This window comes from Nothobranchius furzeri, chromosome 5, assembly GCF_043380555.1.
Source record: "Nothobranchius furzeri strain GRZ-AD chromosome 5, NfurGRZ-RIMD1, whole genome shotgun sequence".
NCBI lineage: Eukaryota > Metazoa > Chordata > Actinopteri > Cyprinodontiformes > Nothobranchiidae > Nothobranchius > Nothobranchius furzeri.
In genome coordinates, this window is record NC_091745.1 from 50,772,246 (window position 1) to 50,798,046 (window position 25,801).

The 25,801-nt window shown below is 40.3% G+C and overlaps 1 protein-coding gene across 1 annotated transcript; it reads left to right on the forward strand.

The window, feature by feature from the left end:
• Nucleotides 1–1,216: 1,216 nt before the first annotated feature.
• sqlea (squalene epoxidase a) lies at nucleotides 1,217–23,811 on the forward strand. Its single transcript, XM_015949301.3, has 11 exons — nucleotides 1,217–1,691; nucleotides 1,797–2,046; nucleotides 2,271–2,448; nucleotides 2,546–2,642; nucleotides 2,760–2,873; nucleotides 7,351–7,522; nucleotides 7,859–7,954; nucleotides 18,300–18,442; nucleotides 21,367–21,463; nucleotides 21,568–21,655; nucleotides 22,750–23,811. The coding sequence occupies exons 1-11, from the start codon at nucleotides 1,416–1,418 to the stop codon at nucleotides 22,940–22,942; spliced, it is 1,704 nt and encodes a 567-aa protein (XP_015804787.1). The 5' UTR covers nucleotides 1,217–1,415; the 3' UTR covers nucleotides 22,943–23,811.
• The last annotated feature ends 1,990 nt before the right edge of the window (nucleotides 23,812–25,801 follow it).

Here is a 25,801-nt window from a genome sequence, read left to right on the forward strand (position 1 = left end):
CCCGCGTGTGTGGGGTCTTGTTCTGTGTGAAAACAAAGCAGTACAAGTGATAACGCTGCGGGATTTCATACCTGGCTCATCTTGAACAAGCCCATTTTTTCGTTCTTCAGGGACCCATAACCCTTCCCGGCCCAAGACTTGTGCCCGGCCGGAACACGCCAGATGCGGATGCGCAATGAAACGGTGCAAAGCATCATGGAACGATGAGTGCTTCTAATCGGCGCCCTTGTTAACCTACGCTCTCGGTCACATCAGCTGTGAAGCCCCGCGAAGTGCCACGAAGGCTCGTGCCGTGCAGCGATCGTTTCAGCGTGAGCTCTATTTTTTCGTGAACTGTCAGTGAGTCGAGTCAATTCTGGCAGGAAGTCAAACCAAAGCAGGCTGGTAAATGTAACAAAATAAAAGAACAATGTCTGAATAAAACGCTGCGATTGATATATGTGATCATTTTTGTGTATCTAAACAGACTAGAGAGATGAAAATGAACACACACACACACACACACGCAAACGCGCGCGCGCACACACACACGCACGCACGCACACACACGCACACACACACAGCAAGGGGTGGGGGGTTCTGAAAACAGTAGGCGTGAGCAAAAGCGCTCCTTGAAAATTCTCGCCTGTTGTGAACGGGGAGCGAACAGTACACGAATGAGCAATCTTCTCTGCGCATCTCAGCTGGTGTGTTCCGGGCATTAGGTTTTGAGCTGACGTTTTAGGGAAAATTTTAGGGAGAATTTTGAGTTTTCTAAGTAATGCATCAAATACAACATTAATGGGCACTCACTTAGTTATCAGCCAAAACAAGTTGATTTTAGATAATCTAATGGATATATAACGGAGCCAAAGGATATAAAGTCAGTGCAACAGTGTGACATACAACAAGTTCACAGTTGACGTTTTTCGGGCTTTTTTAAAATAAAGGAAACCTTATTTATGTCTCACTCTATTCTCTCCTCCAAAACACACCCCATCTAGCTTAATGTTCAATTTGTGTAGTGAGTCCTCCTGTCAGAACCATCTTTGCTGAATTCCTGGCTTTTATTTAAAGTATAAAAAGCGCCTCTTTTATTGACATCACATCATACTACTATAGTGTTTCGCGGCTGTCCAATCAGCGGCCGACAGGAGGGCCTGTGCCGGTGCGTCTAACCAATTAGCGCATAGCGTGAGCTCTGCTCACAGTTACGTCACTTTTGAATGGTTGTTTGGTCGGAGGGGCAGGCGGCGCGTGAAGAAGGAATGAAGCCTGTCTTGTCAGTTTAAGTCATTCATCTGCGTCCCTACAGCTGTTTTTACAAATAAGCTAAAGTTAGACACGAAGTAATTAATCGCATCATTACGGAGTTTAAAAGGTCGAGAAACGAACCTCTGCTGTTTTCATATTATTTTTAAAGTCATCTTTAAACGATGTGGACGTTCCTGGGAGTCGCGACCTTCACATTTATTTACAAAAAGTTGGACCTGTTTCAGGCTCTGGTTCGTAAGGAGTTGCTCCTGTCAGCTATCTTGTTTATTGCAGCCGGACTGCTGCTTTCGTACGTGAGGTTTTTTCATGGACACAAACGCTCAGTGTATCGTGTTGTCAGTTTACCTTTAAGGTTTTTTACTTTCTTACCTCTAGTCAAACATTTAGTTCCTCAAACAGAAACACAGAACAACAGGAAGGCAGAGAACAGCAAAAAGGTGAGAACAAAAATAGAAGCGAAGAAAATGTGAAAATTTTGACTTTTTTGTGTGTTTCATTCTTGTAAAGTTTGAGTCTCAGTGTTCTTTATACTATATGTGCAGAATAAGAGAAGAGGAGCAGCAGATTCCCATGCATCTGAGCATGGCTCTCCCCGTGGCCCCTCAAAGGACCCAGGGCCAGATGTGGTGATAGTTGGGGCCGGGGTCCTCGGTTCTGCCATGGCTGCTGTTCTGGCTCGGGATGGAAGGAGGGTGACGGTGGTGGAACGGGACCTGAAAGAGCCCGACAGAATAGTCGGAGAGCTGCTGCAGCCAGGAGGCGTCAAAGCTCTTGGGGAGTTGGGATTGGAAGGTTGGCTCTGACTGGCGGACTGTCACACAAAAACCGCATGAAAAAGCGGAAAACTTAGAGGAAATAACTGAATATAAAACATACAGTTAAGAGAACAGAGAGACATGAAACAGAGTCCGTTATAAGAAACTGCCTTACATGGCTTGTGCAGAATGTGTGATAAAGTTTTCATGAAGGGTGTGTGTTGTGTTATTCTAACACATTGATGTTGTGTTTGGCACCAGGTTCAGTGGAGGGTCTAGATGCTCATCAGGTGAATGGCTATGTGATCCACGACGTAGAAAGCCACACAGCGGTAGAGATCCCCTACCCTCAGGTGAAGGGCAGCATCCAGACAGGATGTGCCTTCCATCATGGTCGCTTCATAATGGGCCTGAGGCAAGCAGCCAAAACAGAGCCAAAGTAAGAACCACCATGTTGTGAAAAATAAGACAGATACGAGTTCCTCTGTAAGAGCAGACCTGTTCAGGTGATGTTTCGCTCTAATTGCGCCCCCTAGTGTCACGTTCATAGAAGGCACTGTGACCAGTTTGCAGGAGGAGAATGGCCGTGTAACTGGAGTCCAGTATTTGGATAAAAACACTGGAAACATCAAGGTGAGTGGGAGGAGGACTCTGTCTGCAGTCAGTTTCACCTAACAGAGTGGGGGAGGGTTTCAATGTTCATAATGCTAGTAACTGGGTGACTCCTGCTGGTGTCTCTGTGTACAACAGGAGATCCACGCAGCTCTGACTGTGGTGGCTGACGGCTGCTTCTCCAAATTCAGAAAGAATCTGGTCACTGGGAAAGCTCGCATCTCCTCTCATTTTGTTGGATTCCTCATGACGGTAAGCAGGGCAGAAACAAGTAGTCAGCCCAGTTTTACTTATCAGCACATAAGAAGCATATATGAAAATATTGATAATACTGGTGTTAAGACGCAAACTATTGATAAAGAGGGAACTATGGTGCCCTGGTATCTGTCTGTGGTGGCAGTCTGGCACAGCATGAACTTGCATGGTTCAACAAGGCTGTTGGCTTTGCCTACATCAAATGTAGACATTGTGTGTTCTTTTGAAGATAAGCAGTAACTATTCAGTGAGAATGCATTTGCTAAAAGGAACTTAAAAAGACATTTCAGACAGAATAATGAAATAGAAAAGGCAGATACAGATGAGATCAACAGAAGGAGCAAATTAGTGGAATTCCCATGCCTAGTGAATTAGACCTTATATGTGTATATATATATAGCATATATGTGTATATATATGTGTATATATATATATATATATATATATATATATATATATATATATATATATATATATAGCATATATGTGTGTGTATATATATAGCATATATGTGTGTGTATATATATAGCATATATGTGTGTGTATATATATAGCATATATGTGTGTGTATATATATAGCATATATATATAGCATATATGTGAATATATATATATATATATATATATATATATATATATGTAGCATATATATATATATATATATATATATATATATATATATATATATATATATATATATATATATATGTAGCATATATATATATATATATATATATATATATGTAGCATATATATATATATATATATATATATATATATATATATATGTAGCATATATATATATATATATATATATATATATATATATGTAGCATATATATGTATATATATATATATATGCTATATATGTATATATATATGTGTATATATATGTATATATAAATATATGTGCTATATATAAACATACATACATATATATATATATATATATATATATATATATATATATATATATACACACACACACAGTCCATTGCCCAGCGCAGCCACTCCCGATAGGACACGCGCTCCATGAAGGTCTGCATTTTGCGCTAAAGGTGCATCACTGCCGTGAGACGCACAGCGCATTCACCCCTGTAAGCACAGACAGAGGAGACACAAAAAGAGACGAGTTATCCAACACTGTGCACGTTCCCGCAATGACAGCAGCAGCACCTAAACAGCCAGTGGTTCAATGGTTAAATGCTCCGACAGGCAGGAGGATTGAGCTGGACATATATCCAAACAGGAATATAGATCATTAGCAAACTCCGAGCAGGTTGGAGGAGACTGATCGCTGCTGCTCTTGGGAACGACCCTCGGGTGAAAAAGATACATCCTGAAGTTCATTAAGGTTCTGGACATTGTGGGGCTGTGTTGGATGACATGGCTCTCTCTCGCATTGTGTGGGACAGTCCCCCATTTTCATCACTTTTCTCACGTCCCGCAAATTGAGACTCATGTCCCGCATTATTAACAGTCTCCCAATTCTAGTTTCAATCTTGCGTGAACTGTGCGGAGAAAGCTGCTATCAATCGAACTAGGAGGCGGGACTTTACCGCAGGTCCCAAGCGCTTGGAGCGCCCACCCGATCCACCAAAGCAGAAGCGTCACTCAGCTTGGAAGACAGGTGAGCACGGAGGAGAAAATGGTGCTAAAATAAACTCCTGGGCTAAACGTGTTCAGGGAGATTCTGACAGAGTGAGGAGTCTGATGTGATACGAAGCATAAAATCAGAGTCCCATAAAACAAGTTGGTCAGAAGCAGGTTTCCCAGTAATTAAGACAGGTCCATTCTAACACAGACAAGGTGCTGTGCTTGTTGTTTCAGATGCAAACAAGTTAAACTCTTTTAGAGCACATGGAAGAAACCCTGAGAGAATTAAATGGAAGCCTTCATTAATTATTCTCAGAACTTTGAAGACTAGAGGAACTATCACTAGATTAGATGGGTTGTTTTTCCCAGAGATTCAAGTCAGTGAAGTTTTTTTTCTCCCCTAAATATCTACTATAATAGATTTGCAGTCATTTTTGAATAAACACAGTTTAGTTTCTAAATTAAGAATGAAAAAATAGCAACAAAACGTATGGATATTTTTTTCAATGGGATGCTTATTGTAGTGTAAAATTTATTAAAATCTAGCTTAAATAGATCTAAAAATGTTACTTTTACTGTCATTCTGTTGTGGAAAATATTCAATTAAAACTCTGAAAAGCTGCTTAAACCTGCATTTTCTATTGTACACCTGTCTATATTTATAGAATCTGCTGACGGTTTAAAGTAATTTTAATTAAAGTTATTCAGAGCCACTGTACAAGTCCAAAGAGCCTGAGTTAAGCTGTGGTAACTGGAGAGGAGCGGTAAAATAGTCTGAAAGCTTTTCTGTTAGCCTGTTCAAGTTGAATCAATCAATCAATCAATCAATCAATCAATCAATCAATCAATCAATCAAAACTTTATTAATCCCAGAGGGAAATTAGAGTTTCAGTACACACAATTCAGAGATCAGACATACATGGGCAAGACACATGAGAAGAATTGGTGACTGTGGTCCTTCGCAACATGAGTCGCGCTACCTTAATAGATGAAAAGGCCAACTGTAGCCACAGGTGGGAGGGAGATCTTGGTAGGAGTGCAGAGCACGTTGATTCCTGCAGGCTGATGACCTTGCTAGGCAGAAGTCCACAATCCAAAGGCGGGGGGGTGGAGGGTGGGGTGGGGGGTGGGTGGGGGGTCGGGTTTTCACAGCATCTGTCTGCATTCCTTCCTTCGTGGGGGTTGTTGTTAGCAGCTTGAAGGCTGCTTTGGCGTCAGATTTGGATAACAAGACTTTGGGTCAGGCAGAGATAATTTTCCTCTCTGCCTTCAGTCTGTAACCGATCATTCAAATCCTCCAGTGAAGCCAATTTAGGTTTTAAACATCTCCACATCGTCCTGTAACCCTCTCCGAGATGACATCCATTTTGCGCACTAATACGGTAACGCAGCTAGGACATTGTCCAGCTTACGGTTCACCTCGAGTAACGTCCCAGTCTGTGAGGCATCTGCCCGGGCGGTGCTTTCCGTGGGTGCGGGTCGCCCTCCATTCGCTCCCGTCTTCCCAAATTTCCAGAAAACCAGATATCCTCCCACTCCAATCAGAAGAAATCCAGTGATCATCAGGCCAAATATCCACATATCTTCGACATCCTCAATGGACAACTGAGAGAGGCATACGATCCTCCACTCCCTCCAGGAATCAAGCATATATCCCACTGCGTGTGTCCCTTGAGGGCAAGTGGGAGCCCCCTCCTCCATTCTCATCGTAGAAAAAATCTTATCAATCGCATTGAATGACCAGTTAATTAAGTCCATTTCCAAAAATAGGAATTTTCAGAAGAAATGCAGAGAAGCGCTCTGTAGGCAGACAGGACAAAGAGCCTTGGGAAAAAAAAGATAAGGGAGCAAAAGCAGAAACGTCTGTACTCTGCGAGTGCCGGAACACAGTGACCTCAAATAACATGTATAGAACATTAAACATATTATGATGATGATAGTAATAATTGTATGTATATTTAACAGTGACTTCATAGCTAAAAGGCAGAATAGATTTTCTTTAGTGCTGCATTAGAATTTTACGTTGTCCCACATTGAGAAGTCTCTGCCCCACATTTTGCGAGTTGGGATCTGGTCATCCTAGTTCCCGGTGACTGTTAGATTCCACCAAGGCTGGCCTTGGTCACTGATTATGTCATAACTTTTATGGACAAGATTTCTAGGCGCAGACAAGGAGTTGAGGGGATCCATTTTGGCCATCTGTTTGGCCTGTCATTTTTGCAGATGATGTGGTCCTGTTGGCTTCATCAGGGGGCTCAGAGTAAATCCACTGCTCCTTCACATCGAGAGGAGCCAGTTTGACTTGGGCATCCGAGTAGCATGCCTCCTGGGAGTGTCCTTGGTGAGTTTTTCTGGGAACATTCAACTGGGAGGAGAACCCAGTGAAGAGCCAGGACACACTTGAACAAGTATGTTCCCTGGCCAAGGAACACCTTGACATCCTCCCACATGTAGGTGGAGGGAGACTATTGACTTACTCACTGGGGTAGACCCCAACATACTGGCACCAAGATGGGGGTCAAGCAGGAGTTTGCCCACCCCTGGATTGCGCCTCTCAGTTAGGGAAACTCCAGAGAGGTAGAGTGTCCAACCCCTATGAAGGAGATTTGTTCCTGAGCCAGAGCCATGAATCAAGGTGAGACCGATTATATCAAGTTGGAATCTCTTAACCTCATACACCATGTCACACTCTTTCCCCACGAGAGGGGTGATATGCCACGTACCAAGACCCAGCTTCTGATGGACATTGAGGGAATTGGGGGGGGCTGTCAGTCACTTCTTCTGCGCCACAGCTCTCCTGATCTGATCTGAGATAATTTAACCTAAATGAGATTAGAATGTGCTTCAATATCATTTAAGCTACTGTTGGTCCCCACAGGACTGCTCCCAGTTTAAGGTCAACCATGCTGAGCTGGTGCTGGCCAATCCCAGTCCAGTTCTTATCTACCAGATCTCCTCCTCCCACACCAGGGTGCTGGTAGACATCAGGGGAGAGATGCCTCGGGATCTCTCCCAGTACATGGCTGAGAAAATCTACCCCCAATTGCCAGGTAAGCAGCCGACAAAAGACCTTCTGTTTGTGATTGGTGTTGTTTTCTAGATGAGGGATTACAGCTGTAGGATGGAAAAATATTGATTATTAATTCTGAGGTGGTGGAAGGCAGGATGACCTACACTGTACTGAATGCAGGATTTGACATTTATGAAGTTCTATTTAGCTGAAATATCAAAGCCAAAGAATCAGAGCAGCAGCTCCAATAACCCTGATGCAGGTCCCAGTGGATGGCTGGAGTCTGTCAAACTGATACAATAATAAATGGCTGTTACCAGCGTGTTCCTGTAGGTTTTCATTCAAGTTAAAGGCATGCTGTGTTTCCTTTCATTAGAGCATTTAAAGGAGCCTTTCATAGTGGCACTGCAGAATGATCGACTCAGGTCCATGCCTGCTAGCTTCCTCCCTCCATCCCCCGTCAACAAACCAGGTACGCTATTTATATGGACTAATTTCAGGTAGGAAAAAATCTCTGAAAAACTGATTTGTGAAAAATAACTTGGAAAAGTGATTTTTTTGTCAAAATGCTCAATGAAACAATGTAAGACATTGTCTTAATTTTTGTCTAATTATTATGATTTTGTGAGAAAACTTGAAGCAAATGGATGCTCCATCCAAGGCTTTACCCTAAAAAGATACATTAAATACAAAATATCTTCAGGAAATAATTTTACATAACAGGACATCGGCTTTTTGCTGGGAGTAGCAAATAAAATCTGTGAAGATAAATCTTTTGCTGCATCAGTTACTTTCAGTTATAGTGGGATGCGAAAGTTTGGGCAGCCTTGTTAATCTTCATGATTTTTCTGTACAAATCGTTGGTTGTTGCAATGAAAAATCTCAGTTAAATATGTCATATAGGAGACACATACAGGGATATTTGAGAAGTGAAATGAAGTGTAGAAGATTTACATTAAGTGTGCAATAATTGTTTAAACAAAATTAGGTAGGCACATCAATTTAGGCACTGTTGTGATTTTGTTGATTTCAAAACCTTTAGAATTAATTATTGCAATTCAGAATTGGTTTGGTAAGCTCAGTGACCATTGATTTACATACACAGGTGAAACAAATTATGATGAAGAGTATTTAAGGGGCCTAATTGTAAATTTCCCTCTTCTTTGAATATTTTCTGAAGAGTAGCCACATGGGGGTCTCAAAACAACTCTCAAATTACCTGAAAACAAAGATTGTTCACCATCATTTAGGGGCAGGGGTATTCAATTCCGGGCCTGGAGGGCCAGTATCCAGCACATTTTAGTTTTTACTCCCTTTGAACACACCTGATTTTAGAGAAATCACTAAAACATGCTGTATAATAGCCCATAACTGATGATGAATCAATATTAAATCATCAAGTGGACTCATTTGGTGTATTTAAGATCTGAAATAAGGCATTTCAAGAAAAAACGTTTATGTTGATTCATTCATTACTGTAAAGCAGTCAAGACACTATTAAATCACTTTAGATAAAACATTCATTGTAGATAAAACAGAACATGACTGTAATTAACTTGTAAAGTTGGGAGATCATTTATGAGACCAAAATAAGATCTTCTTTAAAGTTAGAAAGAGTCTCGTCTTCTGCAGGAGACTTTTGCCTGCAGAGAATGAAGCAGGAGAGAGATTTTTATGATGGCGTATCCAAATGGCAAGCTTAGGGAAGGTAAATAGGGGACTGTTTTGGTATGAAGAAGCACACAATAATCCAGGCAGATGAAACCGTTTGGACACTTAATGTCTGATGACCTCTGCCCACTGGTAAGTTTGTGTTAGGGTTAGGGTTGTTGGTTGTTGACAAATGTCATAACCTTTGCATTACATGGCCTTTTACTACGCTACACCACAGAGCAGTGCCAAAGACATCATCTAGCTGCAGATGGAGTCACTGTGCATTGTTACTATTTGACACACCCAGGAGATGCTGGATGTGAGAATGATGCAGAGGAAGCCTATTCTCCGCCCACAGTACAAACAGAGCCGCTTGACGTTTGCTAAAGCACATTTGAATAAGCCAGCTTAATTTTGGAATAAGGTGCTGTGGACTGATGAAACTAAAATGGAGTTATGTGGGCACAATAAGGTCCAAATGAATGTATGGTTCTAGTATTTTGTTTTATGCATGGAGGAAAAAGAATACAGCATACCAAGAAAAACACCTGCTACCTACAGTAAAATATGGAGGTGGTTCCATCACGCTGTGGGGCTGTGTGGCCAGTGGGACTGGGCATCTTGTTAAAGTTGAGGGACGCATGGATTCCACTCAATATCAGCAGATTCTTGAGACCAGTGTCCATGAATCTGTGACAAATCTGAAGCTGCGCCGTGGTAGGATCTTTCAACAAGACAACGACTCTAAACACTGTTCAAAATCTATGAAAGCATTCATGCAGATGAACAAGTAAAAAATTCTGGAATGGCCATCTCAGTGCCCAGACCTGAATATTACTGAAAATCTGTGGTGTGAGTTAAAGAGAGCTGTCCATGCTCAGAAGCCATCACACCTGAATGAACTAAAGATGTTTTGTAAAGAAGAATGGTTCAAAATAACTTCAACCAGAATCCAGACTTTCGTTGGAAGCTATAGAAAGTGTTAAGAGGCTGTTATTTCTGCAAAAGGAGGATCTACTAATTATTGAGTTCATTTCTTTTTTGGGGCTCAAAATCTATGCACCTGCCTAATTTTCTTTAAACAATTATTGCACACATTATATAAATCCTATAAACTTTGTTTCACTTCTCAAATATCACTGCGTGTCTTCTTTTTACTTAATGGAACATTTTTTGTAACAACCGATTTATAAAGGAAAATTATGAATGGTGATTGCTGTTAGCCTCGCCGTTTACCCAGGGCCCACTGCAAGAGGGGGCCCTGAGACAGCCTTGCATAAAATCGTTTTACTGTGTGTTGATATTAGCTCTCAGACTGAAAGCTGCATTCATGTGACATGTTCAGTGTTTAAAACCTTCAGTTTCACCATCAAGATCAATTATAAATTCATTAGTATTATTAGAATTATTACCACAGCCGCCGCCAATAATTTTGTGGACCTTGCCATAAAAACGGGTTCGCTCTGTGTGGATATTTCAGCTCCTTCCCTCCTTCGCTCCTGCATGTGCTTCATTGATATGGGGTGTTACGTACAGGTGTGTTGCCCAGTGGACATTAAAAAAACATTATTATTTTTATTTTCTCTGTAGTTCAAGGTATAGTGTTTTAAGAAAAACGCTAAAAAGAAGATCTTGGTTTTAGGTACACTGTAGCGGGATGGCTCAATATCACTGTAAAAGTTTTTCCTGTGTTCACTGGAAGAGATTTTTATTATTGTTCATTCATATTTTTATTCTTTATTATTTTTTACTGTTTTTCACTGTTTTTTTAACACCAAAACTGTCAAAACAAAGAGTAGACTCACCTCTTACATCAGGAAGAATCCACGCGTTTCGAGCGTCATCCGTTCTTTCATAATCTGTTGTCGAATTGTGATCGGCAGAAGCTTTTCCGGTTCGAGCCTCACTTTTTCTACAGCAGCGGCCCAAAACGATCTCCTAACCCATGGATTTTCTGTTTCCTGAGCACGTGACGTGTGACGTACATGGATGAAGATCGGCTTTAGAGCTGGGATGTTTGTTCTCACGGTACGGGGGCTCGTTCCGACTCCCATACAGTAAAAAATGCAAATGACAACTGTAGTCGTCATTGGCAGTCAACGTTTAAACTGACGACTTTTGTCGTGAATGGCAGTGAATGAGTTAACCGTCTGCAGGTGGTTCAGACAGGTGGCTTCTGACCAAGTCCTCCAAACACACCTACATCACCCCGCTTCTCCAGCTTCACAGGCTACCAGTCAACTCCAGAGTTCATTTCAAGATCCTGGATCTGGGGTCTCATTTATAAAACATTGCAAATAATCCTTACTAAAACCGTACTTAAGCTCAGCAAAAAAATTTACTGACACCAAGTAAGTTTGTGATCTCTAAAAGATGGAGTACGCACAGCTTCACGCAATCTCCGCTGTATATGTTTATGTTTATTCATTTCGCAGACGCTTTTATCCAAAGCGACGTACAAGTTTTTTTGTTTTTTTTTATAACCTATAGGGCATGTTGTGATGTGTGGGGGAAACCGGAGTACCCGGAGGAAACCCACGCATGCATGGGGAGAACACGCAACTCCACGCAGAAAGGCGAGTTTTGAACCTGCGACCTTCGTGCTGCGAGGCAACAGTGCTAACCACTGCTCCACCATGCACACTCTACCTAGACATGTACTCAGGTGTTTCTGGATCACATCCCACCCTCAACACGCCCACTTTCTGCCATAAATGGTCAGTACAAAGTGCCTTGTGGATCTCATGCATATACATAAGAGGCCAAAAAAAAGATGGTTTGCCATCGCCAACATGTGTCTGCCACTGGCGGAGGCCCTAGCAGGTCTGATCCCCCCACCGCTCGCCATTAAGATCTCAGCAGTGCTCGGACCGGTGAGCATGCATGGCATCGTGCTGGAGAATGAGGGAGACACTGACCATGCAGAGGAGAGTGGTAACGCTTAAGCCTTTTATTAATACACATCAAATGTGCCCGTCATTAAAATATAAAAACAAAACCAAATCTCATAGTTTCCCCCAGTGACTCTGGACAAAGTGTCCAACGAGGCATCCCGGGCGGCGACTGAAGATGTGGCTGCAGGGTCAGTCTGTCCCACTAGTGTGCCTCGGGCACACCTGTAATTGGCCGTGTGCTAACTGACGCTGTCCTGCAGGCACAGCGGGACATGATTAGTGTGGTGAGCGAAGTACGAGAAGAACTGCACAGAATACGTGATTTCCTGATTGAAATTTCAGGAACACCTAAAGAAATGGCAAAAAAATTAAAGATGGAAATCATGCCTTCTGTGTTGGTCCTATAATTGACGCATGACATTCTGTCCCATTCCGGCCCCCTGCTGATGTTTCGCATGTCGGGGTGTCCTCCTGCAGCAATCCCGAGGGACAACAGATATCCATAACAACACAGTAAAAAGTCCGACATGTTGTGTAAAAAACTGCTATTTTTAGCACATTTTAAGTCTGACGTGTTGCTACCAGACGCACAGTGTGAGCTGAAACTGAGTGCTACAAATGAAAAAAGTTGCAGTGTCTGCAGAATATATAGAAATACAGACTAAAACGCATAATCTTCGAGAGGCTCCGAGTTCGCTTGCAGAAGTGACATTTGCATGTGAATGTCAGGTGCTGCAGCATCGAGGATGTGGTGTATTGGTTGGCTAAATTCATTTTACAGTATTTACACTGGACTACATTTTCCGCCTTGGTCCCACGTCTTTGACATTTCTTGTCTTTTTTGCACTCCACCGGGTCCATGTTGTCCGCCATGGCTTAAGAGAAAGTTAAGTTACATTCGCTACTCGCGTGTGCATTCAGTGCAGTGTGTATGTGCGTCACTTATTTTGGTCCGGGTGAAACATGACCCCGGGCAATTGCAAAGCCATGAATGAATTAAACATCAATTAAACGAAGCCTCGAGGAAGCGAATTTGACTCAAGGATTTTTGGTACTCGAATTATTAGAGGTACTCGAGGAATTGTTTCAGCCTTGGTGGACTCAGTGGTCTCCTTCAATACGCAGCTGAAAACTCACTTGTTCAAGCTGGCTTTTGCGTGACCTTCGTCATCTGGGATTCACTAATTTCCCTCTCTCCTATTCATTTTCTCTCTCCTTTTCCTTACTTTTTTTAATCACAATTTTTTTTCTCATTTAAAACATATTTAACCCTTACCCAACGTTTAAATTTTCTAACGTTAAAGTCATTAGAGCACAAAAAATGCTCTAATGTGAGGTAAGGGTTAAATCTTTTTTTGAAATCTTTTTATATATTTATTTTTCTGTGAAGCACCTGGTGATTTTTTATCTTGAGAGGCGCTATATAAAAGATTCTTTTCTTTTTTATTTCTTTCACAGTTTTGGCGGTGTTGCACATTTCTATGTAACACCCTGTATTGATGAAGCACTACTGTCAAGAGCTTGATTAAACTGTGTGGAAATTCCTCATTAAATTCCTTTGTTTTACCACAGATTCTGGGTCAGCAACTTCTGTTTTATCTGTTAGGTTTAAAATATCTTACCAACTTGTAAATCTTTCATTAAGGGAGCTGCCATCTTTGTTATCAGAATTAGCTCCACCCACCGACTTTAATAGGTGAGGTTGACAGAAAAAAAATGTTGATGAACAGACCATGAAACAATGAATTAAATTATGATATAATGGATGTATGTATGTCATGGTGGGGTTCAGGCAGTAACCCAATCGCAGGAATAACAAGCCTTGGTTCTGGTTCAGGGTGTTTTACTAACCAAAATTCACCACACACATGGGGAAAAATCATCAGAAGTAACAAACACGAAGGCACACTGGCTCTATCAAGCAATACAGAAAAGACAATGCCACAGTGAGGGCTGGAAAACAGTGGCTTAAGTAAGGATGGTAATTGGGCAATTGCAGTCAGCTGCAACACTCCGGAGAAGCCGACGGGCGGGCGGGGAACCTGGAAGGAGCTGCAGCTGACCTGCACAAAACACAGAAACAGATCAGAAAACCAGTAACAGAAACAAAATCCTGAATAAAAAGAAACAACTCATAACAATGCATGTATGTTTGTATGTATGTATATGGGGAGAAAAAAGTTTCAAAAGATCTGTGTGTGTGTATCTAAATTTGTGTGTGTGTGTATCTAGATTTGTGTGTATGTATCTAGATTTGTGTGTGTATCTAAATTTGTGTGTGTAACTTGATTTGTAACTTGTTTACATTTTCGTGTGAAACTTCAGTTCTTACACATACAAATAATTGAATACGCATACACAAATAATCTGGTACACACGAACAAAACTACATTACACACAGATCAGTTTACAAGTACAAAAATCCTTTTGAGACTTTTTACACCTGACTGATTTGTGCGTACATGGCGCATTTGAATGCTTGGTGGAAGCTGGGAAATTAAAAATTCCTTTGGATTTAGTCTAAACTTGTGTTGACGGGACAAATATGTTTTTCTGTAGAAAAATATAGTATCTCAGGATCCTGTAGTTATAAAAGAGACCTACATTTAATTTTTAATAATCAAAAATTGTTTAGACATATGTGTTTGTGAGCCATGAACACATAATGAAAGGGTTATAAGAAATGACTAATAAATGGCAGAGTGGTTCTCTGACTGAAAAAAAGCAGGGTTCAAAAGCAGAGAAGGCATGAGAAGATGGTACGGAGTCATAGGGCGCCTAAGTGATACATCTACTTTCGGGCCCTGGAAGAATTAAAAAATGAATGCAAGTCAATGCAATGCTCTTTTCTAATTCCACTTGTTATGTGCCATGGATTTCACATATGATGTCTGTGAATTTTAACGACACATTTTGATACCTAGAACTTGCTTATTTTTGAACGAGGGGAAACACTATTTTATGTTTAGTGTGAAAACAAACCCAGGAGTACAAATGTGCTTCACGGAAGTGACGTCATCAAACCAGAAACAGAGAAAACTGAGGGAAAATGGCTGTAAGTTCAGCGAACTTCAAATCCTTTCTTCAGGAGGAAAGAACCACCATAAACCTGTGACTGGTGTGGTTGAAACACCCATCATTAATTTTCATTTAAATAGTTTATTATTGTGCACACACAGAAACTTGCCCAAGAGCCACTTCCTTGTCTGGGGACAGTGTGCCAATCTTTCAGACCTATAAAACATCTTAAATTGACTAAAATAATAGTTGTCTCATTATAACCTGACTGCAAAGCATACTGGATTTACTTTTACTTACTTCAGAGGAAAGATCACCAGGACACTGCACCATCTTCTTGTGTCTTCTTCCGGTTTGAAGCCTGCTTTTTCCAATCAGAGAGTTACTCTGTCATTTATTAGTAATTTCTTTTAAACTTTTGACTACGTTTTCATGGCTCACAAACACATACGTCTAAATAAACAGTTTTAGATGATTAAAAATTAAATGTTACATCCCTTCCCAGGCTAGGAGATCCTAGAAGGGGGTAACACAGTTAAAACAGATCCACACCAAAGGAAATAATGAAAAAGGCGTAGCCTCTGCTTGAAAAAGGTTTATTAAACCTAGATTGCCCCTCTACAAAAGGTAGAGGGCAAACGCAAAAAGGGTTCTTAAACTAAATATACTGGATATAACTAAAGGTGGTTGCTATAAAACACAACACAGATTAAACTAGAAAGAGATGGTTAGCAAGTGAGTAAATCTTAAGGCAGGAACTACTAAACAATGTGAGCCAACAACCAGACACAGCCAAAGCTGATAGAGCTCATAAGAGCTCAAAAAGGCACATATAGAGCATAAACGTTCATTTCAGCTCATAAAAGCTCATAACACAAAGGGAACTTATCCCAGTCACCAAGTCTCTCCTGAACAAAGCTCCCTGTAGCTGTGGCTGTGGAGAGCACCAGACAGAATCTGACACCCTTCTCGAATGGGTGACAAACACAAGTCTTTAAAGGCAGCTCATCAAGAGCTGATTTGCTCCAGCTGGGCCTGGTAGGATCCATGGAGTGTCACTCTCCATGGTGCTGATCATGCTGAGTGTGAGCTGGAGCGCTGCTCTCCATGGTGCTGATCATGCTGAGTGTGAGCTGGAGCGCTGCTCTCCAGGGTGCTGATCCTCTGGGCATAGACAGAACGAGCCTTAAGAGACCATGGGGCCGCTGGACCTTCTCAGGATGGGACAGCAAAACCCAGGGCTCGTAACAGATACTATATTTTTCCACAGAAAAACATATTTATACTAATTCCAAAGGAAATTCAAATTTCCCAACTTCCACCCAGCATTCAAATGCACCATGTACGCACAAATCAGTCAGGTGAGAAAAGAGTCTCAAAAGAATTTTTGTACTTGTAAACTGATCTGTGTGTAATGTAGTTTACCAGGGGATTTTTGTGTGTGTATTCAATTATTTGTATGTGTAGGAGCTGAAGTTACACGCGAAAATATAAACACAAGTTACACATCTTTAGTTACACACACACACACACACACACACACAAATCTAGATACACACGCACAAATCTAGACACACATGCACAGATCTTTTGAAACTTTCTTCTCCCCATAATGTTTGTGTGTGTGTGTGTGTGTGTGTGTGTGTGTGTTGATAAAATATTTTTATTTTTAGAACTATTGAAAATAGTTCTAGTTTACATTTAAACTAGAACTATTTTCATTTCAGATAAGCAGAACTTCAGTCTTGTGCAGCAAACCCATTACACACGAATGGGAAATGTGATATCATTTGTCGTAAGAATGATTAGATTTAAGAAATATGAAGTGTTCATTATGGATAGTAAAAATTTTATCATGAATATCTGGAATATGAAAATGTACTTGGAACAACAGATTCATAGATGTCTGTAACACTGCATAATAAACATTGATCTGTTGCTTAGATTTTTTTTAAGGATTTGAGTATGTCTCAAATCAGTGCAGTTGTTGGATACATACAATTTCTACTACTAAAATACTTGTTGAAATCTGTATTTTCCATTTGGCTATTAAGACTGGGATAAATGAAATTGTAGCTTTGTAAAACAGAGATATAACAAAGATGGGGGGTTGTTATTAAATGTTAAAATGGAGACTTAAATTTAAATTCAGTCCATAGCCACCAGCTGGTATTCTTATTAACAATAAGAATAAACATACTATAAACACACAATCAGCATTTTATTAGAGGTGTCTTTTTTGTGTTTTCATATTTTCTGCATTAAACAGCGAGAGGTTTGTGCTGAACAATAGTTGTTGAATTAAGGTTTTACTGCTGTAGGTAAAATAGGTGTAACAACCTGTGTAAATACACCAGAATGCAGGAAATGATAGCTACACCATTTTTATTTTTTTGTGCTCTCCATATTTTTTATGCTTCTGACACCCATGCAGATAGCACTGTGATTGTATTTGCTCAATATAGAGGTTAAACTAAGATCATATTTATTATCTTCTCTGATAGCATGACAAAAAATATGCACAAAGACATTAAAGAAGTGAGCATGGGGGCCCACCTAGATGACTTGTACCTAGGGCCCAGAATTTGGTGCTACGCCACTGCTTCTATCTCCAGGGAAAACAGCAGTTAACATAGGGCTAGACAGGAAATCACACACAATTTCAGTGTAAAATCCCCGGTAATTTTCAAAATAAAAGTACTGCAGCAATGCAATTTCATATTTATGAAGCTTACGTGTGACCCAATGGCTTATTTACTCACAGCATCGTTCCAGAAGTGCAGCAGTGTGTTTTTCATGGCTTTAATCGTGGCAGTGGAGAGGAACAATATCATAAATCACATCATACAACGTAATTTCCTTCTTTGTGGTTTAATGGCAGATTACATAGATAAACCGTGACCTGAAGTCTCGAGGGATCTTGTGATATTGCGAGTCCAGCAAAGAGCACAGCGAGGAAGCCGTGCCGCTGCCAAGACTCTCCTGGTGTGAAAAGGACCACCATTTCGACCCGCTGATGCTTTCAGTGTGAAACCAGGGTTACCTCATTTAACTTACTCTAGCTGAAAATAGAAAAACATCTTTTCTGACACTATTCAAGTCAGTTGAGTGCCAGCTGTTGACTTGTGTATGAATATATGGTTCTGGTATTTTGTTTTTTAAATATTTGAATATGAAATGTTTTTGAAAGTGTTTGGTAGTTTGAAAATAAGTAAACATTAGATCTAAAACTAATATTTCTTTATTTTCCAGGTGTTTTACTCCTGGGTGATGCCTACAACATGAGACACCCTCTGACGGGGGGAGGAATGAGTGTTGCTCTCAATGACATTTGCATCTGGAGGTGTTTGCTCAGAAAGATCCCAGATCTGAATGATGATGTGGCTTTGCTGCAGGTGAACTAAAGGAACGCTTTTGTGTTCTACTTTATTTTTATATTCAGCTTAAAATCCTACTTCACTGAAATAAACATCAAAAGGAAGTCTTGAATTTGTTAAAAAGGAATGTAATGTGTTATAGTTATAATTGAAATTGTCATAAGGTAAGTAAATAAGTTACATTAAAATAATTAATACAAGTGGAGCCAAAGTTTTTCCAGTAGAAGCTCATCCACCAGTGGTGATGAACAGTGGTGATGGATAGTTTGACGCACATAAAATTACTGCTCTTCAGTCTTTTCTTTGAAATAAAAGGGTTATTATTATTTTTACTTGTTCCTCAAAAAAGAGAATTAAATGTAGTTTCAATCCCCAGTATTCAAAAATTGAATTCTCCATAAATTCTAACATTCACTTGTTTCCACCAGGGGTCGATTGGCCATCTGGAGTACCGGCATTTCCCAGTGGGCCGTTGCCCAAAGTTAGCCAGTCCGGTGACACCTAGATTTGTTTGCGACTGCCAAGATATTAGATCTGCTTTCATCTTTAGATTTTGATCAGGTTTCTTAAATGATCCAGGTGGAAGAACTGATTTTTATTTCAGCAAAAAACTGAAATAAGTGGTTCCAAATCATTGGGATCATCAGATAGTCTTGTAATGGGGTGGTCATTGAAAATCCACTTCCATTTCTATTTTACACAATATAGTGTGTAGCCCTTCTTTGTAGAAGGTTTGCAACCCCTTTCTTTTCTTACAGAGGCTCAAAAATGTCTTTTAATCTTAGAATCCATGTAACAAAAGCTTTTAGCCTTTTCCAACTGAAATAGAATGTGATTTGTTTATGAGTAGCAGAGCATTCTACAGTAACTGCATTTACTGCCACATTTCTTTTGAGCTGTAGATTGTTTTCAATTGTTAGTTGAAGATGACGAATGGGCCATTCCTCTTCTTTCCTGTACAAAAAACTTTGACCTGTGAGCCGTTTTTATAGCCAAACAATCCATTTTTTGGCCCTTTGTGACCAGATCTGCAAAGTTTTGTAATGATGGGATGTACCTCCAATTTGCAATATTAGAGGCTTCTTTGATCATGTTGATTCTGTTGCCTACAAAGGTGTGGAATCTTTTGTCTTTCAGTTTTCAAGTTCTTCATTACTGTTGCACTGCCAGTCTAATATTGCGTTGACACTAGTTTCAGTTGAGTGTAGCATTTTGTCCACTTTGACAGCAAGAACTACAGTTGTCAGTTCCAGACGTGAACTTGTAATTTGCTTGAGTGGAAAACCCCGACATTTTCCAGGAATTAAAACAGTATAGATCCTGTTAATGTTGTTTTGTAACATTGGGTGCCTGTGCCGTATGCATTTTTACTGATATCAGCATAATTATCCATTTGAGCTGTTTCAGGTTTGAAACATCCTCTTACTGTAAAATCTTTGTCCATTTTAGATCGTCCAGCCAGCATTTCCATCTATGCTCATATATATTAGTTGTTGCCTTTTTCTCTTAAGTCTTTCATGAAAAATTCACCGAGTTGCGGTTAGTGGGGTTTACATGGTAAAGCCTTCCAGTTGTTTGTAAATGGTTTCATCATATTTGAACTATGTAGAGTTTGCTATTAGTTCTATTAATGGTTTTACACACTGGACCGTTCATAGTACATGGTCATCAGTGAGGAGGGCACGGGCAGTAGAGGGTGACATCATCCTCTGCTGCCAGCATAGAAATGGAGACGAAAGTGATGCCACCAACATTGAAGAAGACTACTAACGCTTGCTGAAACTTGTCAGCAAAAAAGTAGTAACAAGCTCTATTTACACTTTGTACAAGCATACAGAACCAGAAAATGTAATTAGATGAGGAACGCAGAGCAAATGTAACAAAGATATGCACAGTCATATATTATAAGGTACTAGTTCATGGTTTATGTAAATCTCCATCTTGCCACCACAAAAATCTTAAAAAGTTCAAGTTGTCATCTGCCACCTCAGCTTGGTGAAACATTGCTTGGATATCTTCCATGATAGCAATACATTGTGTACGGAAAATATTCAGGGCACCACACAGCTCCGGCCTAGTCTGAGGTCCTGAATACTCTGGAGAAGGTTCTTGTTCAGGATATGCCTGTACTTGTCTGCATTCATCGTTGCCTCGATTGCAAACAGTCACCTTGTCCCTGCAGCTAAAATAAACCCCACATCATGATGCTGCCACTGCCATGCTTCACTGTGGGGACTGTATTGGACAAGTAATGAGCACTGCCTGGTTTTCTCTACATACCCACATACCACTTAAAATTAAGGCCAAATAGTTCTATCTTGGTCTCATCAGACCTGAAAATCATATTTCTCACCATCTCAGGGTCCTTCACGTGTCTTTTAGCAAACTCTTCATGAAAACTTTTTCTCTGAAATGTTTTGCTTAGTAGTTTCATGCATTGGTTTTGCTAAAGTAAGGTTGTTGGGCATGTTTGGGTTTTCATTCTTGAAAGGCAGGTTTAGTTTGTGTCCATCATCATCAAGTTGAACAGACTTTTCTTTTATGGTCGCAAACCAGTTTTCCTCCTCAGACATTTCCTCCATTTCATTACAGAAACTTTAATTGAAGGCATGTCTGTGTTGATTCATTAACATGTGCTCCAGTGAATTAATTTCAATGTGGTTAACATATACTACAATGCAGCCATTCTTACATTGGTCAGTCTTGTTTCCATATAAAGGTCCATTAATAACCCAACCCAGGAGGGTTCTACTGCAAATAGTCCTACATCTCTGCTGTTGATCACCTCCCATGGTTCCATTAACCTTTTTGTCCCAATTAGCAAATCAATGTTGGCATTAATGAGAGGACATTTTATGTGTTTAAGGTGTTGCTGTCATTTTTTTGAGCAAATCTCACCACTTTAATGTAAAACCCTCATTGTTCTCTCCTCATCTCAACAGGCAAAGAGAAACTTTTACTGGAAGCGGAAGTCCTCACATTCTTTTGTTGTGAACGTGCTGGCCCAGGCCCTGTATGAGCTGTTTTCAGCCTCTGACGGTGAGTTTCCATCTGCATTTATTAATACAATCACATAAAGGCTTATATATTTGTTGAACAAAAATCATTCATTTTGTACTCATGTTCTCATTTGTTTTAATTAGATTCTCTCCATGAACTACGAAAGGCCTGTTTTCAGTACTTTAAGCTTGGTGGAGAGTGCATCACAGGGCCCATTGGACTCCTCTCTGTGTACGTACAACCAGTGTTCATTAGAGCTAGAACACATGCTACTGGTACCTGTTTCCTGTTGACTAAACCCTGAGAAGCTCTTCAGGAGACAAACTAATTTGATTTGTACAGACATGAGTTTGAAGGGTCTTTTCAGACAGTTACCTGTTACAAGTTTTCTAATGCTGGCAATATTAAAGCTGAAACAAACAAATAATATTTTGTTTCCTACATTTTATGTAGTGCAAATCTTGAGTTGAAAAATACAGTAAAAAAAACATATAAAGTAAATTTTTATCGAAGTGTAAAATGACCCACCAGGAGCTTCTTCTGTTTGATCAGATTTTACCTTTGAAACAGCATCAGTTCTTCTGCAGAAAGTCAGAGATTAAACTCAGATGTGTGACAAACCAAATAAAGTGTTTAAAACAGTTCTGGGTTCCATGATCTTTGTGACGGAAAGATGGACCACCAGATCAGGTATTTGTCTGGCCTTTTGTGGTAAAGAAAGGAGACTATCTTGATCTACTGGTCCTTTTGCATTCCAACTCTTGTGAGCATGAATCATGACCATGAGAAGATGGATACAAGCAGATAGAATAAGCTTCTTCCATGGATTGATGGGATCATCTTCACAGATGGAAGAGTAGCATTGGCTGAGGTCGGTCTGGCATGTCTCCCAGTTGTCTGTCTCTGGAAGTTTTCCAGTTAATTCCAACTGGAAGGAGACACCTGGATAGATCCAGAACTCTTTGGAGGGATAATAGATCCTTCTTCACCTGGGAGTGGCTTCAGACATTAGATCAATGGTTACAACAACCTTCTTTTATAGTTATTGTTGTATGGAGGAGCTGATGCTGCTTTGAAGGAAAAGGATCCTCACACCAAATATTTTACTTTAAACTGGAGTTTTATATACTTTAGAAACTGTCCCCCCCACCCCCCCACACCCCACACCACCACCACCTACACACATCTTGCTAAATTTTGCAAAACAATGTATAAAAACAAGTGTTCATTCTCAGTCTGAAAGTGGTAAAAGCCACTAGTAAGGTTACTGTAGTAAAAAGAAGTTCTCCCCAGTTTGAAGACTAACACTTTTTTTGTGTCTTCAGGCTAACTCCTAGACCCATGACCCTGATTGGACACTTCTTTGCCGTGGCGTTGTATGCCACCTACTTTAACTTCAAGTCTGAATCCTGGTTCACCAAACACAGAGCTGTGTTTAAAAGTGCAGCCATCTTGTACCGGGCCTGCACCGTCATGTTTCCACTCATCTACTCAGAACTCAAGTATCTGGTGTACTAAGTGCTCACCTGGACAGAGACAGCCCTCCAGTGATCCTATCTGGACTTGACTTGGGGAAGAATAATCCGACCAACATGTGGGTGATTTAGATTTTGTGGCATTTCTCTTGGGTGCCTTGTTTCTAAGGAGTAGTAAGTCCTAAGGGTTTTCTTGGAAGATGACGCTGCTTTCAGGTTGATCTTTTATGTGTTATTTTTCATAAATAAATTAACATGAAAGAAGTTTGCAGAAGTGCCTTGATGAAAGAATGCTCCGAGGGACACACCTGCTAAATTCTTGAATAGGAATAAAAACCAGGAAATATTTTATTGATGGATAAATGTTTGAATTTAAGTGAGGAATTCATCAAGATTTCAGAAGAATCCAAAGCACTTTGTGGTAGTTCATACTGACTGCATTAATGATTTCATATTGTTTTATATCAAGAGATGTTTTCTGAGCTATTAATCTTTTTGTGTAAAAATCACATCAGTCCAAGTAAAACTTAACAGGTTTGCCATCTTTTTTCCTGCTAGATCAGATGAACTAGCGCTCCTTATTCAGCTGTGTAGCATTGGAAAAGTCCAACAAGATTATTTGTCCACTGTAATGTCAGAGGTCACCAGACCTTGATTTCATCAAGCGTTAACTGTGTGCTTTTCACCTCAAGACACAGGCTGTCTGTAACCTTGCACCAGAAGGTAGCCTTAATAAATTCTTTCTCCTGACTCCCTTATCTGAGCTGCACCTCCAAGGTTCATGCAGAGGACGAGACATTACTCTGACTAAAATTATTATTTTGGTCTCATAAAATTATTTATTTCATTCTACAGGTTGTTTACAATCATGTGTTGTCTAAAGTGATTTAATAAATGATCAACATAAATGTTCATGACATTTTTCACATCTTAAATACTCTGAGTTGACTTGATTTATTATCAGTTACCACCATATATTATTACCATTAAATAATAAATGAATGTTTAACAGATTTATTTCACATTAAGTGGACCCAGCTTATTCTGGTTACCTGAGGAATGTCTGGTGTCTGAGTGTCTTGGTGAATGCATATACAAAATATTCAGATTGATTGGTCAAGGTTTATAAACACTTCTTAAAAGTTCCTATGGGAAATCAACCAAAGTTTTCAGTGGAATAATGTTAGCGGCTTAAAGAACCATCCTTTATTATATCAATTATTTGCTCAATCCACCACCAACTCATCAGACTTGAAACAGAAGTCCATTCACTCGCTCTGCCGAGAACAGCTTTGCTTGCAGACCGGATCCCCAAGAACTTCCACTATCCTGGTGCGTAGGCTAGTTGATGGCATCAGAGTGGTTGATATTAATTTGGTAACTTCTTAAATTACCTCCAACAAACAACCATTTTTTTTGTAAACCCAGACATCACCTCTTTCTGAGTCACTAGGTGAAGCTCTTAAAACATATAAGGTCATGTTTCATAAGCGTCCATTCATTGTCTCATTTGATATCACTTTGAATCACCACGGCCAGGATGAAAAACCACATTGTTCCTCTTGATTCTGAGGTTTGACAATCCGACGGACCTTCCTCTCCATAACCCCAGAATAGACATTACCAGGGAGGCTCAGAAGTGTGACCCCCCTATAGTTGGAACACACCCGGCAGTCCCCCTTTTTAGACAGGGGAACCACCACCCTAGTCTGCCAATCCAGTGGAACTGCCCCCGATGTCCACGCAATATTGCAGAACCGCGTCAGCAACACAGCCTCACAGCATCCAGAGCCTTAAGTGACTCTGGGCAGATCTTATCTGCCCCTGGAGCCTTGCCACTGAGGAGTATTTTTTTACCACCTCAGTGGTAAATCCCATCAGCAATTAATTAATTTGTAAAACACAAACGTGAAAATGGGTCAAGCATGAAAAATGTGATACCCACCCACACATGCGCGCACACAGGATTGGAAACTCCACATCGGGGTACGCCCACAAACACACTCCTCAGCAAGTGAACCTGCTACAAGTGAAAGTGCCAGTAATTGTAGGCATTAACAGGGGGGAGCAGACCTGTACCTTGAAGGCTACTGTGGTGGCATGTTTTCTATGAGCCCCTGCTCAGACAAACCAGATTCCAAATGAAGTTGAGTTTCTTGTTTTAACTCCGAGTAGCAAAGCCTTTGTTTACCTTCTGCCTTTGAGAAGACATAAATACAGAGACATGCTTTTGAACATAAATTCAACTCACTCTCTCTCTCTCTCTCTCTCTCTCTCTCTCTCTCTCTCTCTCTCTCTCTCTCTCTCTCTCTCTCTCTCTCTCTCTCTCTCTCTCTCTCTCTCTCTCTCTCTCTCTCTCTCTCTCTCTCTCTCTCTCTCTCTCTCTCTCTCTCTCTCTCTCTCTCTCTCTCTCTCTCTCTCTCTCTCTCTCTCTCTCTCTCTCTCTCTCTCTCTCTCTCTCTCTCTCTCTCTCTCTAATTATTAATCAACCTAAGTCCGATCTGACCTTTTGGGCTTACTCTGTTCAGGCTCGGATCGTACAAGTGGAGAAGAGCCGACTGGAGGTCCACACAGGACAGAAGACCTTCTTAACGAGATGCGGCTTGTACGACTGATTTATTTTTTTCACATGTTGGTGGTGTTAAGGGTGTCTTAAAATCTTCTTGAATATTTCCCCCAATGGATAATATTGAAGATGGCAAAATTGTAGACCTCCCCAAATATTAGCTCATCGGATCTGCATGAATCAAGGAGGCGACCCATTTTGGATTCAAAACAGTGAATTTCGCTGAAAGGTGCACTGTTAATACTGTTTCTTTAAAATTACTCAAAAAAAAAAAATAAGGTCAACATTTTCCAAACAAATTTTGTAAGTTTGGTCAACTAACCAGCAATATGAGTA